We start from the raw sequence: 17,398 nt of genomic DNA on the forward strand, positions 1-17,398 counted from the left end.
GACCTATACGCGAGTATAGGAAGGTTAACAACGCAATTCATCATATTTGCTGATTATTTTGCTGTGTGTAATGTGATTACAGCTTACCCCTCGTCGTGCTCTTACCCTTAGAAAAATCCTCGGTCGAAAACTACTAAATACATTTGGTAATGCAAAATTAGTAGAATGTACAAATTTTTTGTACATATTGTCAACAAACCCGCATCCCTACCAGAGATTAGTATATTTTACTCGATAACATTAGTAAGCTTGGATATTGTCATATCTGAAAACTGGTGAGAAAAGCACGTATTAACCATTTTTATTGTTCCCATAAGGCAATACGGAGGTATAATAAGGATATAATTCTGATACGTGCATTTTGCGAGAAAATGTAGCCGATATTGGGCTTCCGAATCATGGTTCTGCTTGACATATGTGTTTATTAGTACGGTCGAAAATGACTATAGATTGGTAGTATTTACCAAAAAATTCGTTATATTTACTAATTATTTCTCTCAGTGTAGAGCACATCTGAAGGGTTTTGTTTTCATTTTACAGTGTCGATCACTAATTGGATTCTTCTGTCAAGGCTAAATATTTTTAAAAAGTGGAAATTTTCTTTCGGACATGTAAAAGTAAACTAGATAGAAATAAATATCAAGATTAAGCATTTAGTCCATTTCACTTTCAAGTATGGCATCCGAGGAGCAGCTTGCTTTATCAAATATGATAAAGGCTGTTCATCAGTCGCTGCGGGACCTGTCCAAGTGTTCTGATCCCTCCCAAGTTTGGGAACAGCATGTACGAAATCAAAAGGAGTTGGATCGATATGCGACTGCGATGTTTAAATTGGCGACATCTCACTGGGATAAAACCATGGAGACCACCAACAAGAAAGAAAACTGCCGCATTCAATGGGTGATGAACGCCTGTCGGAACTACTTCTTCACCCGCAACTTGGCTATCTACCGAGATAAGGATGAACGGGTTTGAAACTACAGATTGATTGCACTCCTCATAATCACAAAATTGTTTGAATTCTAGGTAATGAAAGAGATGAACGAAAACTACGTGTGTTCCGAGGAACCATATCCAATTGAGAAGATAAAACTTCTGGATGTTGGCAGCTGCTACAATCCATTCGCCGACTTTCCAGAAGCGGATGTAACAGCCATAGACATCGCACCCGCCACCGACACCGTAATGTACTGTGATTTTTTGACGATCCCTCTGAAGGAAACGCCTCCCTTCCATAGCAACAATCGCGTTGAAGGGCTCCCACCGATGTATTTCGATGCCGTTGTGTTCAGCTTGATGCTTGAGTATATTCCAACATCCGGACAGAGGATGCACTGTTGTCAGAAGGCTTACGATGTGTTAAAGCCGGAAGGACTTTTGTTAATCGTCACGCCGGATTCGTGTCATCAGGGAGCGAATGCGAAGTTGATGAAGAACTGGCGCTATTCGCTTGGACTCTTGGGTTTCGCGAGGGTGAAAATCGAAAAATTGCAGCATATTACCTGTATGGCTTTTAGAAAATGTCTTGTGAAGGAAGTTTCACAGCAGTGGTGTGCTGCCAACCAGGAGGATTATATGGAGCCGGCACTTTATATTCCACAGGATTTCAACACGAATCCCATTGTGCTTGAGAGCGTTGGACAGCAGCGTGAAAGGACCACTGAAGAGGACAACGATATAAGCGAAATGTTTGCTGCAATGCCATGCAGCGATGTAGAGATGAGTTGATTTTAAGGGAGCTAAGCTTGCACATTTCTAGAGGGGCGTTTCCTGTATGAAGCGTTGACTCGCTGATGAAGGAAAGTGCTGAATACGATGCAATAAAATCTATATTTCCTATATTTTACGAGAGCTCAATCTGCATTTTTAAGAATTAGGTTTTTCTTTCACGGTATGTTCTACGCAATACTAAGTTGTTTCATGCAACTTTGGATGCAAAAAATCAAATGTGTCCTAACTAACTAATTATTCGGACATTTCGGTCTAAGCATTTATTTGGTTGCTGTTCATGGTTCATGAAACAACGGTTTTTTTTCTGTTTTATCAATGATACACTAGTTTTGATGACATACAATATGTTTTAGAAAACAATATAGATGTCTACACATTCTTTTATTTCGACGATTTGACGGGTTGATGCAAAACTGCATCAGATCATGCGACACCTACAATTGAGCTGACGGACTACAAAAGTGATGTTTGTTTTGGCGATCTAACGCAAAACGTAAACGGTCGGTGTGTCATCTGGATTTTGTTTTTGAACTAAGAAAATGATGACAATGTACTTGGAAGGGAGTGAAAATAAAATGCGACTAGTGAACGATCAAACAAGAAAGATTTATTTCGACAAACTACAGAGCATTGAATTATCATGGCATGCTTCTTGTAATCGTGTTGCTTCGTTGGCAATCTCAACACTCCTCCTCAATCACGATCTGTTGCAGGCCAATTGATGATCGTAGTCTCTCCAGCTCCACCCTTGGTAGCGGCTTTGTCAGAGCATCTGCTTCCATGGATTCGGTTGGACAATACCGAACGCACAGGACTCCAGGTTTCTTCAGATCACGGACGAGGTTGAACCTGGTGTCGATGTGTTTGGTACGCCGGGTATCACCTTCGTTCTGAAGCATGCTGATGCAACTCTGGTTGTCCTCGTGGATGAGAACAGGGTAGTGGACTTCTTCACCGAGGCCTCGCATGAGTTTGATGAGCCACAGCAGTTCCTTGGTTGCTTCTGCCAGAGCTACATACTCTGCCTCGGTCGATGACAGCGTAACGCATGACTGCTTCCGGGATGTCCAAGCGATCGGTCCACCTCCAAGCTTGAACAAAAATCCGGAATTCGATTTCCGGTCCGAGCGATCTCCTGCCCAATCCGCGTCAGCATAGCCTTCAAGGTTTCCCTCTCCTCCTAGCTTCAACCGCAAGTTGGCAGTACCCTTCAAGTACCGCAGGACTCGCTTTGCTTCCGATCAGTCGGTTTCCGACGGCTTGCTTACTCTGCGCCCGAGAATGGACGCGGTGATCGCCAAGTCTGGTCTGGTACAAACAGCAACATAGAGCAAAGCACCGACAAGGCTTTGGTACTTCTCACTGTTCGGCATTTTCACCTCCTTTTGCGTGATGTTGGGGTAACCAGGATCCATCGGTATCGGTGAAGGTTTCGCTTGTTCCATACTAAATCGAGCCACGATCCGATTGATGTAGCCTTCTTGCGACAGCAGAAAATCTCCGTTCACGTTCCGTTCCACCTGGGTCCCAAGGTAGTTTTTCACATTGCCAAGGCAGGAAATCTTGAATTTCTTCCCCAGGAAAGAGCAAACTCGCCTGTATTCGTCATCTCCAAATACTACGATTAGCATATTGTCGACGTAGAGCAAAATAAACGAAAGCTCTCCGTCAACGTTCCTTACGAAAAGACAGTTGTCAGCTTCCGTTGGCTTGTATCCCAGCTGCATCAGGACTTCGGTGATGGTTTTGTTCCAAACCCGTCCGGCTTGCTTGAGTCCATACAAACTCCTCCTTAAGCTGCAAACTTCGCTTCGATTTCCGGTTTCGTATCCGGGGGGTTGCTGCATGAAGATTTCTTCGCTGATTTCTCCATACAGGTACGCCGTTTTGATGTCGATGTGCTTCACATCCATCATCCTCCGGGCAGCTACCGCCAGAAGTGCTCGAAATGTCGTGTGTTTGGCTACGGGCGCGTAGACTTCATCGTAGTCAGTTCCAAACTTCTGACTGAAGCCTTTCGCCACGAGACGCGCCTTGTACCTTGCTACGTAGCCATGCTCATCCAGCTTTTTCTTGAAAATCCAGCGGCAGCCCACTGGTTTCCGGTTGGAGGGCAACTGGACGATTTCCCAAGTTTTGTTCTCCTGCAGAGAAGCAAACTCCTCGTCCATTGCTTTCTTCCACTGCTCTCGCTCTGGACCACCCAGGGCTTCTGCGACGGTCCGTGGCTCAGCGGCTTGCTGAATGGCAATCTGGCCTGTTTCGCCATATGTTTGAGGTGGCACTCCCTTCGTCGTCCGGCTGGACATTCTTGGAGCCACAGGTTCAATTGGTGCGTGGGGGGTGTGCAGTTAAGCCACTCTGACTCCAGCCATTTTGGAGATGTTTTAGACCGACGCGGCGAACACAATTTACCTTGTCCGCAGTCCAAATACGAAAGAGGCAGAGCATTCGTGCTGCGTGATTGGGTTGGATTATGCAGGGCTGAGGCAAACCTCAAAGCGGGCGAAATATGAATGACAGGGCTGCGTCGCGTTGGCACGGTATGTATAAAAGGGTGGGCTGCGCATTTCGAGCGGAATATATTAGATGTAAAGGGAAGATTATATTCACGATCCACACATCACCCCTCCTCAAAAAAAAAAGGAGAACTCAGGAGTAAATTATTTATTGTGTTTTGAGGAATACATGTTAGAATATACAATATACATGCTAAATTTTAAATTGATTCATTTTCAACCGCTCTTATAAAATCTCCCAAATATGCAGGAGTTCTTTTCGCTCGTATTGGGCGTTCAACAATACTAGGCTCTGGAGTTTCTACCTGGGATTGGTGTACCATAGTGTCCTGGAGGGTCGTACGACCTACTGGATTTCCTGTAGAAATAACTTCTTCGAAGTGCCTCCAATGGTACGCTTTCTTTGTCTGCGACACATGTCTTTTTAAGACCTGACCGCTTTCATCTCTCAGAACTAGCATGCCGTTTCGTTCTTCTATTACCGTATATTTACGAGGACCGAATCGTGATTCCCCTTTTACACGGGACTGACGCTCAACCACGACTGTGTCTCCTAATGCAATACGGCATTTACGAGCTCCTCGCCTTGCATCTTCTCGAGCCTTTGCGTCCGTCTTTGATTTGCGATCCCTTGCATTGAGCAGGCTGTCATCAAAGGTTGCTTTACCACGGCAAATCAGAGGAAGTCTCCGTCTGATTTTCCTACCCGTCATCACCTCCTCCGGTGGAATACCTGTAACGGAATGTGCTGCAGCGTTATATGCGTGAATTGCCGCTTTCAATTCCTCTTCATAGTTTGTTCCACTTGCCGATGCTGCGATCATGGCTTTGTTCGCCAGCTTCATGCAGCTCTCAGCCAGACCATTCTGCTGGGGATAGAAGGGTGTCGAAAAAATCGCCTTTATACCGCGTTCGTGACAGTACTGCATGTAATCTTCTCCATTGAAGGGGGGGGCATTGTCTGACTTTATGTTTTTCGGGTAGCCTTCCTTCTCAAAAACCTCATCCATGATTTTTCGTGTGTGCTCGAAACTCGTGGACCTCACCGATTTGGCGATTACGAATCTAGAACGATAGTCCACAATGACCAACACCGATATACCCCCGAATTTGAAGTAGGGGCCGTTGAAGTCTAAGCCGATGGTTTCCCATACCGCCTGTGGGGCAAAAACACGTGCCATAGGAGTGGGTTTCTCAGGTCTACCGTTGATTGCGCAAACGGGACATGACTTCACCCATTCTTCCACATCTTTTGTCATACCAGGCCACCAAACTCGCTCTCTCAAAATAAAAAAATTCGCGATCGATGGGTGACCCTCATGAGCGATGCCAAGGGTTTTCTTGCGTAAACTTTCAGGTATTGTTGCGCAGCCTCTCTTGACTAGAAGTCTTCCCTGAATGGACAAGTCGCTTCCCAAAACTTGAAATTGTTTCAAGTGTCTAGGCCAAACATCAGTTTCTAGAGCGTCTATTACCTCTGAAAGTTGCTCATCCTTGGTAGTGGCGTCTTCGATTTCTTCCTCGGTAAGGAAACCAATTTTATTCACTTCTAGGGAAGCGATTTCCCACGGACTAACTTGCTCGTCGAATGGTCCATCATCTCCTTCATAGAGGCGTGAAGGCGGGTCGGCTATATTATCGCGACCCCGTATGTACTCCACGTGGAAATTATATGGACTGAGTCTAAGAGCCCACCCATCTGCGCGGTTTAACGCGGTTAAATCCACGTTCGCTGAGTTCGTGACCCAACCATCTTATTTGAGTCTTATCGAATTCGCACTTATCAGGATTCAAGGTCAAATTGTTTGCCTTCAAAATTCTCATTGCGTGAGCCACTATCTTTCGAAGTTGATCTAGATTCTTCGCAAACATTAGAATGTCGTCAATATACACAACGGTGTTTTTTACTTCCCCGAGTATTCTTGACATCTCGCGCTGGAAAATTTCCGGTGCGCAGTTCACCCCAAACATCAGGCGGGTAAACCGGAACATGCCATCTTCCGTCAAGAAGGTCGTCAGGTCCCTTGATTGTTCGTGAAGTTCCAAGTGGTAGAAAGCGTTGGATAAATCAAGCTTCGCAAAATATTTGGCTCCGTGCAGTTTAATTCGCATCTCGTTCAGAGACGGAAAGCGGTAATACTCTCTCTTGATTGCGCGGTTGGGCGCCCGCATATTGACGACCAACCGAAAGTCATTTTTACCCTTCGCGACTGCTGACATACCGCAAATCCAGATGGGGGCAGAAGTCACGCGTTCGATGATGCCTTTTTCTTGCATTTCTTGTAACCTGGCTTTTGCGCTCTCCCGATATGCCGCAGGAACATTGTAATACGCATTTTTCGTCGGAGGAATAGATGCATCGACGCTAAACTTGATCAGTACGCCGGGAACTTTAGGAAACTCGATAGCATCTTCGATTTTCTCGATCCTGTTAACGTCAACTCCAACTTTCAGTAGCCCCTGATCACTTGCAGTTGATCGACTTAAGAGAGAACGGGACCCTTTATCTATGACATAGAATTCGGCAACGATTCCAGGTTTATGGCTCCCTATTACGTCGATCAGTGCTCTGAACGCACATTCAATAGGGATGGAACCCCTGGACGCGTAGGATCGCAAGTCGTTATTACTCGACACTAGAACGAAGTCAAGCTTAGTGTTGCCAGAATTAAACTCATTTTTCAATTTCATCCAGTCATTGCCACCGATTGTGTTCACATCTGAACCGGAATCAATTAAAAAACGGATTGGGTTTGAGGATCCCACACGGCAGCCAGAGATATTGTGTTTATTTCCTGGAAGTGTATTATCAATAATAAAAGTCTTAGAATTTGCGAGGATCTGTATTGTATTTTCGCTGCTTTTGTAATTTAAATATACTTGTTCATAAAGCAAAGGAGAAATATGACATATAGTCGAACAAGCTAGCCAGTAAGCACTAGTTGCTCACATTGAAAAATAAGAAAAAAAAATAATCAAACTTAATACTCAATTTCTCGCATTACCTTTCCATCGTTCTCATCGCACGTCCGTTTTGGCGAGTGCTTACGCTCAGCTTCCAGATGATTCGTGTCCTGTTGATTGCTGGGCACGATCCGAATTTATGAAAGAGACGGTTGCACCTCGGACAGCGTGATCGACGCCCTAGCCCACGGTTTCTCACTTCATCGCGCTCATACTTCTTCGAGTTTGTCCTATCGGTCGTTTCTTCGCGCTTCCGTTCCCAACGTTGAATTTCACCAGATGTTCGTGGATGATTTTGGGTTAGCGCAAGTGCTTGTGAGGGTTCTGGTTGAGCTGCTTCCGCAGTGTATGCCTCCTCCCGAGTAGCAGATTGGACTATGAACAGTGTCTCATGTCCGAAGGTCCGTGCCGTTCTTACTAACTCCTTATTGCGCATCCCCTTCAACAACTGAGCCCGAATAAACCGGTCTTGGTCGACGGTACTGTAACCACAGAGACGAATTTTCTCCATGAGACGGGCGTGGAAAATGATTGTTGGTTCATTCAGTTCCTGTCTCATGTTAGTGAAAGCTTCATGTTCTGCTGTTACGTCCACCATTGAACGTAAATAGGTTTCGATATTTTTGATAAACTTGTCGTAGCAGTTCGGATCCTCCAAGCTCGGCCGTAGTCTAGCAGCTCGTGTTATGCCTTGCAACTTCTCACCAATTGACAAAAACAGAATTTGTGCGCGCTTCACTTGGTCGATAATGTTGGAAAGGGATATGGCGATCTCGAATCGATCAATGAACCGAGCCCATTGTTCCCACATCCTGTTAGCCGGGACGTTGTCAGGAAATGGTTTAATATTTGCCCATCGAATACTCCCTGCGCTGGTCGATGTAACGGCGTTCATGTTGGTGGTGTTCCAGCTCCGATCATCTTCATACGGATCCACGTTGGTTCCGACGGCTCCGATGGATGGATGGCCGGAGTCCAGACCTCTCACTAGCTGGTTTAGTGTTTCTCCCCACTGTTTGATACGTTGATAGAAAGTTGTGGAGCTCTCATCGTCGCTGAACCCTTCCTTGCAACTAGAATGTACGCTGTCGCTCTCCGAACCATCTACGTTTTGCTGTTCTTTCAGGTCCGACTCGTCAGCCGACGGCACATCGTCGGTTTCTCCCGAAACATCCACAAAATCCGGGGCACGCACGTATTTTCCCTCACTCATTTTTAGTTATAAGTTTCCGTAAATCCTAGCTAATCTGAAAGAATTCAGGTAGAATACAAAAAATATATTAACAGTGAATCGTTAGCAGCTTGAGCTTCATTTTCCCAGCCAACTTTTCCGCGCGGTCGTCCCGATCCGCTACCATGTTTTTTCCATCACATCTATCAAACGCGGTCGTCCCGATCCGCTATCCGTTCTGATAATCGCGGTTGTCACGATCCGTTACAAGAACAAAAATGCGGTCGTCTCGATCCGCTACTATCATTCAAAACGCGGTCGTCTCGATCCGCTACCAGCACTCAAAGCACGGTCGTCTCGATCCGCTACCAATCTACCATTTTTCCACTAGTACTTTTACTGTTTTTTTTTTTTTTTTTTTTTATCTGTATTATAGTGACTTTAAACTAATTTGGCTGGTTCGTCACTTTTACTACTTTTACTGTTGGATTAACTTTCCAACCAGGCCGCGATATGATAATCAGAAAAACAAACGAAAAGAAACTATAAAAAACTAATAAAAAAATAAGTCTACCGCACGTTTACACCGAATGTGAAAAAAAAAACACATGTTTCCGTGTGTCGGTAATTTAATAATTAAAAAACTAATAAAAAAATAAGTCTACCGCACGTTTACACCGAATGTGAAAAAAAAACACATGTTTCCGTGTGTCGGTAATTTAATTCCGTTTGGTTCACCATATCATACGAGGAAAGAAAAAAAAAAGTCTCTCCTCTCCCGGTACATTTTTGATCTGGTCAACTAACATAACCGCACGAGGAAAGAAACGAAAAAAAGACGGGTGGGTAATGTCGGGGACATAACCGGAGTGACGTAGGACTATACAAAGGGGACAGCTTTTGTTAAATATATATTTTAAATATATTGTTTTATTTTCTTCACCTACGTGAATACCTACCTATCTACCTGAAAAATGGATTAGTTTACTGTTTACTCTTTATGAATATGTTGATGGTTCTGAAAAGAACCTTTGGTGTTGTGTTTTTGTTATCACTCGATATTCCCATCTTGTTCGGCTAAACCTTCCTGTTTAGCGATTTGTTGTCACTCGCCACAGCTTTCACAGTTGGAAAATTTCTTCCCATCCAGCTTGTGACATATTTTACAGTAAATTACATTCAATGACACGTCGCATTACCACTACTCAGTGTCGGATTGGAGGCGATTTTAACCTGTAATTGAACATTTGCGATGACAGTGGTACAGTGTCGACTTTCAATGTGGGATCATAATTTGGATCTCTATGTTTACAAAAATGTCCAACTAAATAAGTCACATTACATGTCCGTCCAATTAGCTAAATGTCGAACTAATTGTAGATTACTGTGCTTTCAATCTGGAAACAATTTAAGAATTGGTGAAAATTGAATAATTAGGAAAGTCCCCAACTATCAATAAGCTCAGAACAACTGCCAAATTCACATACTCATCTAATCCTGGCAAACAAATTATGAAAACATCAATTTGTGTTTTATTATTATTTTGGATAATGTTTTAGAAAGCATTGAACTTTATTTCCTAAACTCTTTTTTGGAAGGTTTAATGGCCTTGAAAAGCGCCTTGTTTTATGGAATGGTTCCAATTTAGAAAACTTAGTACTCGTGGTTTTGAAGAAAACCATTTCGAACGCCCTCGATGCCGCCTTGTTCTGGATTTGCCGCCAAAGCAGTTTGTATAAAGAACAAACTTTTTTCTTCTGCTACCTGATGCCGTTTTGCGATTGCGTTGGCACTCGCCACTCGCTGCAACTGCCTGTTGTTGTCTTGATGTCCACCGAACCGAATGTGTTCTGTTCCGAATGCAGGTTTTCTTATCGTCGCGAGCAGCTTTGCCAGCTAACTCGATCACTTCGGCGGCCGAAGCTATATAACGCCGGCTAGGTGGACTGGTACACTGGTACTAACGCGCTCGGCCTAGCTACCCTTGCGGGGAACTCCAGATCAACACAAGCGGGAACTCCAGATCAAGGTTCGAGCGGGATTTTGCCTTTCCCTTCACTTTTCCTCCTTTGCCATATCCAACCATGGCTGCTTGTGTTGGTTTGTTGATGTGAGGTGATGCGAAACGATGTGGTGTACGGTTCGGATGAGAATGATCGTTACGGCAGCGGAGCGGGGATTTTTAAGCTGACTGGCTGGCTCGAGAATTACGCATGTGTGAGACTGCGACCGATGTTTCGTTCATTTTTTTCTTTTTCCTTTCCAATCGTGCTTCATTCTATTTCGCTGCTGCTCTGGTTGCCCGTTTTGGTCGGTACGATTTGAGGAGTACAAAATGAACCAATCAAAAATGGGCACATAGTGTATTTGGACAATGCTTGATATTTCACAATTATTCAATTATTTATCTCAAGAAAAATGAAATGTTATTCGTTATGATAGATGCGAAGATATATTTCCTATCAATTGATGCAAAAACCTTTGCGATCTATTGATAAATGCTCGAGTTATAAGCGTTCCAAATCTTGCATTTTTTCCTACTTGTTCAGTGCCTAGATTTCCATTTCACCCCCTATATCTTCCGGTTAGACGTAGTCCTACGTCAAAAAACACACATTTTCTTCGTTTCCCGGTTCATTTTGTTTTAAAGTCTGGCTTGCAACACCGCTAACACACGTTCTCCGTCCCCCGATATAATTTTACTGTTTTTGCAACATAACCGCACAAGAAAATTCAATCTGCTTGGTCAGCATCACCGCACGAGTAAAAGAAAAAAAAACTGATAGTCCGATCTTCAATCCGTTTATCCAATTTAATCGCACGATATATGTAGATACATATTCTCCGCTTCCCGGTTAATTATGTCTTCGGGTACATTTTCATCCCGTTCGCACGAGGAAAGAAAGTTGAAAAAAAAATCACATGTCTTCTGTTTACTGGGTCCTTTCTTTTTGGCTCACATCACTCACACACTACAGCACAAATTGCAACTCCAGAATGGCTAGTGTCCGAGTGACAAAAACAATTTCCTAAATTGTTTTTTTCTTCCAGCTGAAAAAAAATCAGCTCCTGGAAGGATCGCCAATGTGCAGTTAAGCCACTCTGACTCCAGCCATTTTGGAGATGTTTTAGACCGTCGCAGCGAACACAACTTACCTTGTCCGCAGTCCAAATATGAAAGAGGCAGAGCACTCGTGCTGCGTGATTGGGTTGGATTATGCAGGGCTGAGGCAAACCTCAAAGCGGGCGAAATATGAATGACAGGGCTGCGTCGCGTTGGCACGGTATGTATAAAAGGGTGGGCTGCGCATTTCGAGCGGAATATATTAGATGTAAAGGGAAGATTATATTCACGATCCACACAGGGGGGACGTTCATCCTCGTCGTTGCCATCGGTGAGCGTGACATCGCAATCGACGTATGGATCGATCGTCTCGTTTTGATCATCCTCTTCGTCGGAATCAGACTCCTCCTCAATCTCCGGTTGCTCACCATGAACGTCCCCTGCAACGATAGGAAAATTATTAGTCTTCGGGAAAGCATGTTCACCGATCGAGCATTCTGTGGAGCTTCCGATATTCACTGCAAGGGTTCCTCAATGCCGGTAGTATAATCCTACAGTGAAATCACCCGATACATAGAGGAAATATTAAGTGTGGCTTACCTATTCGACCGTTGTCTGCTGAAGAAGAAATGATGTGACATGTGTGCTACAACTGCTGCTATGATATAACACCAACATCACTGTTATACTGTCAGCTGCGAGGGGTAGGGCATTGTGCATTTAATCTCTCTTCTACGCACCTCACACATTCGATGATACTTCCATTTCTGACGCTTCATCCTGACCGGTGTTGCCCATCGTCAGAAATCGTGCATCTCTGCTGTTCACAATGGTGCCAGTCATCTGGTCCAGGAATCGGTACGCCTTCTGTTGCGATGAATAGCCCACGAATGTCATCTTCACCACCTTCGAATCAAACTTCGATTCTAGACTCTTCCTCTTCAAATCCTGCAAGGCGTCGTTGTCACGATGACCCATCCTTCTGTGTCACGTGTGCTGACAGTTGGCGGTGTGGCGTTTTTCTTCCATCTTCGTCGCTCTGTGGGTGTTCTTCAAGACGTACAACCCACCAGAAACGACCGCTTTTGCTGCAACCCTTTCATCCTTCAGAATGGTGCAGCCCTTGGCATCGAAGATGACGGTTCCTTTCTTCTCGACCAACTTCCGCACCGAAATCAAATTCGACTCGAGATTCGGTACGTACAACGTATCTGTAAGATTAACTGTCAGATTTTTACCTTCAAGATCGCAGCAACTGATGCGACACGTTCATTTGCCCCTCGCAACCGTCGTCTTGCCGTCAGCGAGCACCACGTGTTCGGTCACATTTTCATCCAGGTCCAAGAAAAAATCCCTCTCGACGCACATGTGCGATGTCGCCCCGGAATCGATGACCCAGGCTGCTGCTTCAATTGCTCCTCTGGCCATGAAGGTGGCTTCGCTCCTATCTTCACGAACTGCCTTTGCCCTGGACGAAGTTTTGCGGGTTTTCCGGTTCTCCTGGTCGTTCCGGTTCTCCTCTTCTCGGTCACTGGCCAACTTCCGAAACTCTCGCTGTTTATGTCCCGGTTTTTGGCAGTAATGGCAAGTAAGTGGCTTCTTACCAGAACCTGCCCGCAAACCGGTCTCGTTTCCATAGCTACCGATTTTCGTTACCTCGTCGATGAGCTTCCTTTTCACCAACTCCAAAGTGAGCTCGTCGTCCGCTGTGCTTTCGAGGGCCGTCGTCAGCGTGTTGAAAGATTTCGGGAGGCTACTCAACACAATCGCCACCTGCAGCTTTTCGTCCAGTTTCAGGTCCGCCAAGGAGAGACGCTCGAAGATTTCTTCCATTCCGACGACGTGCTTCTCCATGTCCTCGCCCTCACTGTACCGTTTCGTAATCAGGTTTCGCAATAAGGACACTTTGGAAGTCAGGGTTGGCTTCTCATGGTTGTGTCCTTATGGTCCTCAAGCTTTTTCCAGGCTTCACGACGGTCATCGTCTGCTTGATGAGGCCATGCTGGTTGCTCTCCATCAAGAGCCCGATCGTGACTCATGCTCGCTGGTCCCCGTAGTCCCAATCTTCCAACTCAGCAGCGTTTCCCGGATCCGCCGTCGTCGCAGCTTGATCGGCTGGTCTCGCTTGGGTGACAAACTCCCACAAATTCTCCCGGATCAGCAGCAGCTCGGTGCTGAACTTCCTGCTGCTGTAATTTTCTCCATTTAGTTTCGGAAACTGGATCTTGTCCATTTCGGCTTCGCTTCAGGAAAAAAATTTCACGGATGTTGATTATCGTTGCTAGGCACCTAGTTCTAGGCCCATAACCACTTGGAAGGGAGTGAAAATAAAATGCGACTAAACTAGTGAACGATCAAATAAGAAAGATTTATTTCGACAAACTACAGAGCATTGAATTATCATGGCATGCTTCTTGTAATCGTGTTGCTTCGTTGGCAATCTCAACAAATGTAACCTAAAACTCAAAAACAAATCACGTATATTTTACTTCCGGACTTTCCAAGGTAGTTCTCACATGCAGGAATCGTGCATTTTTCTACTTGTGTTTGATTGTGCTCTCGAATTTCCTTCTTTAATTCTACCATTGTCAACATTTTTATAGTTTTCACTACTGAAAGAGGTAAATAAATAACATGTTATATATAAAATTGCGCAGAATTAAATTTCTTTCAAACTCATCGCAATCAAATAATCTTTTATGATTATAACATTGTAATTTATGGAAAAAACTATAAACCTTCCATAAGCTCACATGGCAAAATTTAAAACCATCATCACTTTCACCGCAGCGCCGACTAGGTGCAGATTTGTACGTTAGATCGCCAATTGACGAATTTACGCAAAGCTGAATCAGCTCATGCGACATCTACATTAGAGCTCAGAATCACAAAAGTCAGGGTGTTTGTTTATTTCACGCACTGAAAAGCAAGTTTCGGTGGCGATTATTCATTTTATTTCAATTTAGATTCATTTCAGCCATTGAATGTCGTCAGTATATGGTAAGAAAGTTGGAGTTTTGTATATTTACGATGGTTTCAACACGCGATTTGACCAAAGTCATAGATAATCTTCGAAAATTTTATGTTTGATGATGCATACCGGTTATTGATACTTGATATTGATAATGATATTGATACCGGATATGGATAACTGCGATGAAATCGATATCACATCAAATTGGCTGATATCATTGATTATGTAGGGGCCGATACGAGAACAATTTGCAGCGCAAAACGCCCTATTCATCGTTTACTTAGTTGAAAAAAATTAAAGTTACAATACTTATAACAAGCCATTCCTCGTAATGTACATAGCACATTGTAAAATGATGATTTTCTAACCTTTCCAGTGTGGAAAGAATACATGAAACCGGGAAATTTGAAGATAAATTCTGATTTTTCTAGAAAATTTGAACGAATTTCATACCAAAAAAACAAAACATCCTCATTTTACTCGCTGCGCCATCTGGTTGTAAATCCAACGTAAATTCGTCAATTGGCGATCTAACGTACAAATCTACACCCAGGTGGCGCTGCGGTGAAAGTGATGATGGTTTTAAATTTTGCCATATGAGCTTATGGAAGGTTTGTAGTTCTTTCCATAAATTACAATGTTATAATAATGAAAGATTATTTAATTGCGATGAGTTTTTAAGAAATTCAATTCTGCGCATTTTTATATATAACATGTTATTTTATTATCTCTTTCAGTAGTGAAAATTGTATAAATATTGACAATGGTTGAATCAAAGACGGAAATTCGAGAGCACTATCAAAAATAAGTAGAAAAATGCATGGTTCTTGCATGTGAGAACTACCTTGGAAAGTCCGGAAGTAAACATACGTGTTTTGATTTGGTTACCTTTTGATCATTTTCTTAGTTCAAAAACATAATCCAGATGTCTCACCGACCGTTTACGTTTTGCGTTAGATCGCCAATTGACGAATTTACGCAAAGCTGAATCAGCTTATGCGACATCTACATTAGAGCTCAGAACCACAAAAGTGAGGGTGTTTGTTTATTTAACGCACTGAACAGCGCGATTCGTCCGTGATTATTTTCATTAATTTCTATTTAAAATAATTTTAGCCATTAAATGTCACCAGTAAATGGTAAGAAAATTGTCTATTTACAATGGTCTCAACACGCGATTGGACCGAAGTCATAGATAATCTTCGAAATGTTTATGTTTGATAGTGAATATAGGTTATGAGTACTAACTTCCGGACATTTTTCAGAAGCTCAAACTGTGAATAATGACGATGCGATCGATATCATATCAAGTTGGTTGATACCATTGATTATGCAGGGGCCTCCTTTCGACCGATACGAGAAGGATCTGCAATATTTGAAGCGCAACAAATGCCACCCATCATTTACCTAGTGAAAAAATGTAAATTATAATACTTGTATCGAATCATCCGTCAAATGTTATAAATGAAACAATGTAAAATGATGGGTGGCATTTTCTGCGCTTTAAATATGGCAGATCCTTTTCGTATCGGCCGAAAGGAATCTCCTGCATAATCAATGATGTCAACCAACCTAATATGATATCGATTGCATCGTCATTATCCACAGTTTGAGCTTCTGAAAGATGTCCGGAAGTTAGTACTCATAACCTATATTCACTAGCAAACATAAACATTTAGAAGATTATCTATGACTTTGGTCGAATCGGGTATTAAGACCATTGCAAATAGACAAAAATATAATTTTCTTACCATTTACTGATGACAGTTTATGGCTAAAATGATTCTAAATAGAAATAAAATGAATGATCACGACAGAAACTTGCTTTTCAGTGCGTAGAATAAACAAACATCATCACTATGTGGTTCTGAGCTCTAATCTGGAATTTGAATTGTCCCGAAAACACTTCTGGAAGCGCTTAAAATGTTGAACATGGAGAGGGAATTGACCGGCATCCAAAGGTCGGTCATCCTTAGCACCTGCGCGATTGTCCGACAATTCCTCGGACTGAAAAGCACGTGCATGCAGATTCGTGCATTCTGCAGAGCCTAGTCCCCCTTTGGTATTCAGAAGCCCGGAGGCAGGTGAATTTTCTGGCTAGGTTCGCCTAGTTAAGAAAAAAAAAAAATAAAAATTTCTTCCAATTGTAACATTTTTCCGAGAAAGACTGACTCATTGGCATTAATTTGATATGTCAACAACCATCGGTTAAGTAGTTGAAAGATTACAATTTTCGAAAAAAGTCATTCTTGGGAAAAAGAGGAGAAAACTGATTCTTCGGGCCATCCTCAAAAGAAAAAGGGCACCCTAATAAAATAAAAATAAAAAACCGGTCTAATATTTTTCGAAAAGGAACAAAACTGCCACTTTCCAAGAAAATCTGAGAACCACTATATTTAGACATTGTCAACATCCAAAATCATTTATCGTTTATGTTTTTAACCGGCATCGACCCCAGTGGCCATTCATTTCTCACTTGAACCATTGTCCAAGACAAAGTAACGGAAAGAAGTAATTTCGGATCGCATTCAAAATAATTGACGCACATTTTGTATAATTCTGGTTATATTTTATAACAAATATATACTTCCATAGGTGTATAATATATAAATTTTGTAACCTTAAACTCTATACATAAATTTGTTACACATGTAAAATATCTACAATTTGCTGCTTTTTTCTCTAAATACACATTTCACATCCTGCTGTTTGATTCTAGCAAACACCATGTTTCCGCTTTGTGTGACCAATTTTTTTCCCCGTGGTGTTTCGGTTTTAAAATCTATGTCTGCCATATTTATATTCAAGCATACAGTTAATATTCACACGTACACCTCAGCGTTACTAACTAGTTTTGTGTGTTTCATAAATGCACATCACTTTTGTTTGTCGCTAGAAACGTTACTATAGCCTAATGCCGATTCTGTTTCCGTATTCGCTTTCTCGGCAATCCTATAATTTTGTTACATCATGCG

General features: G+C 42.9%; 1 protein-coding gene across 2 annotated transcripts; it reads left to right on the forward strand.

Annotated features, from left to right (window-relative positions):
• The first annotated feature begins 507 nt into the window (after positions 1–507).
• LOC129777188 (S-adenosylmethionine sensor upstream of mTORC1) lies at positions 508–1,857 on the forward strand. 2 transcript variants are annotated; one of them, XM_055783315.1, is made up of 3 exons: positions 508–611; positions 675–969; positions 1,027–1,857. In XM_055783315.1, exons 2-3 carry the CDS (start codon positions 676–678, stop codon positions 1,726–1,728), a joined length of 996 nt encoding a protein of 331 aa, XP_055639290.1. In that variant the 5' UTR covers positions 508–611; position 675; the 3' UTR covers positions 1,729–1,857. The 2 variants fall into 2 exon arrangements, with proteins under 2 accessions (XP_055639290.1, XP_055639289.1); XM_055783314.1 differs by having other exon boundaries at positions 528–617.
• Positions 1,858–17,398: the final 15,541 nt, after the last annotated feature.

This window comes from Toxorhynchites rutilus, chromosome 3 (genome assembly GCF_029784135.1).
Source record: "Toxorhynchites rutilus septentrionalis strain SRP chromosome 3, ASM2978413v1, whole genome shotgun sequence".
In the NCBI taxonomy this organism is placed as follows: domain Eukaryota; kingdom Metazoa; phylum Arthropoda; class Insecta; order Diptera; family Culicidae; genus Toxorhynchites; species Toxorhynchites rutilus.

Bases quoted from the DNA above. Each gene is read 5' to 3' on its own strand.
- LOC129777188 (XM_055783315.1), top strand. From the start codon at position 676: ATGGCATCCGAGGAGCAGCTTGCTTTATCAAATATGATAAAGGCTGTT. The intron at 970-1,026 runs GTTTGAAACTAC...TTTGAATTCTAG, and splicing joins ACCGAGATAAGGATGAACGG to GTAATGAAAGAGATGAACGA.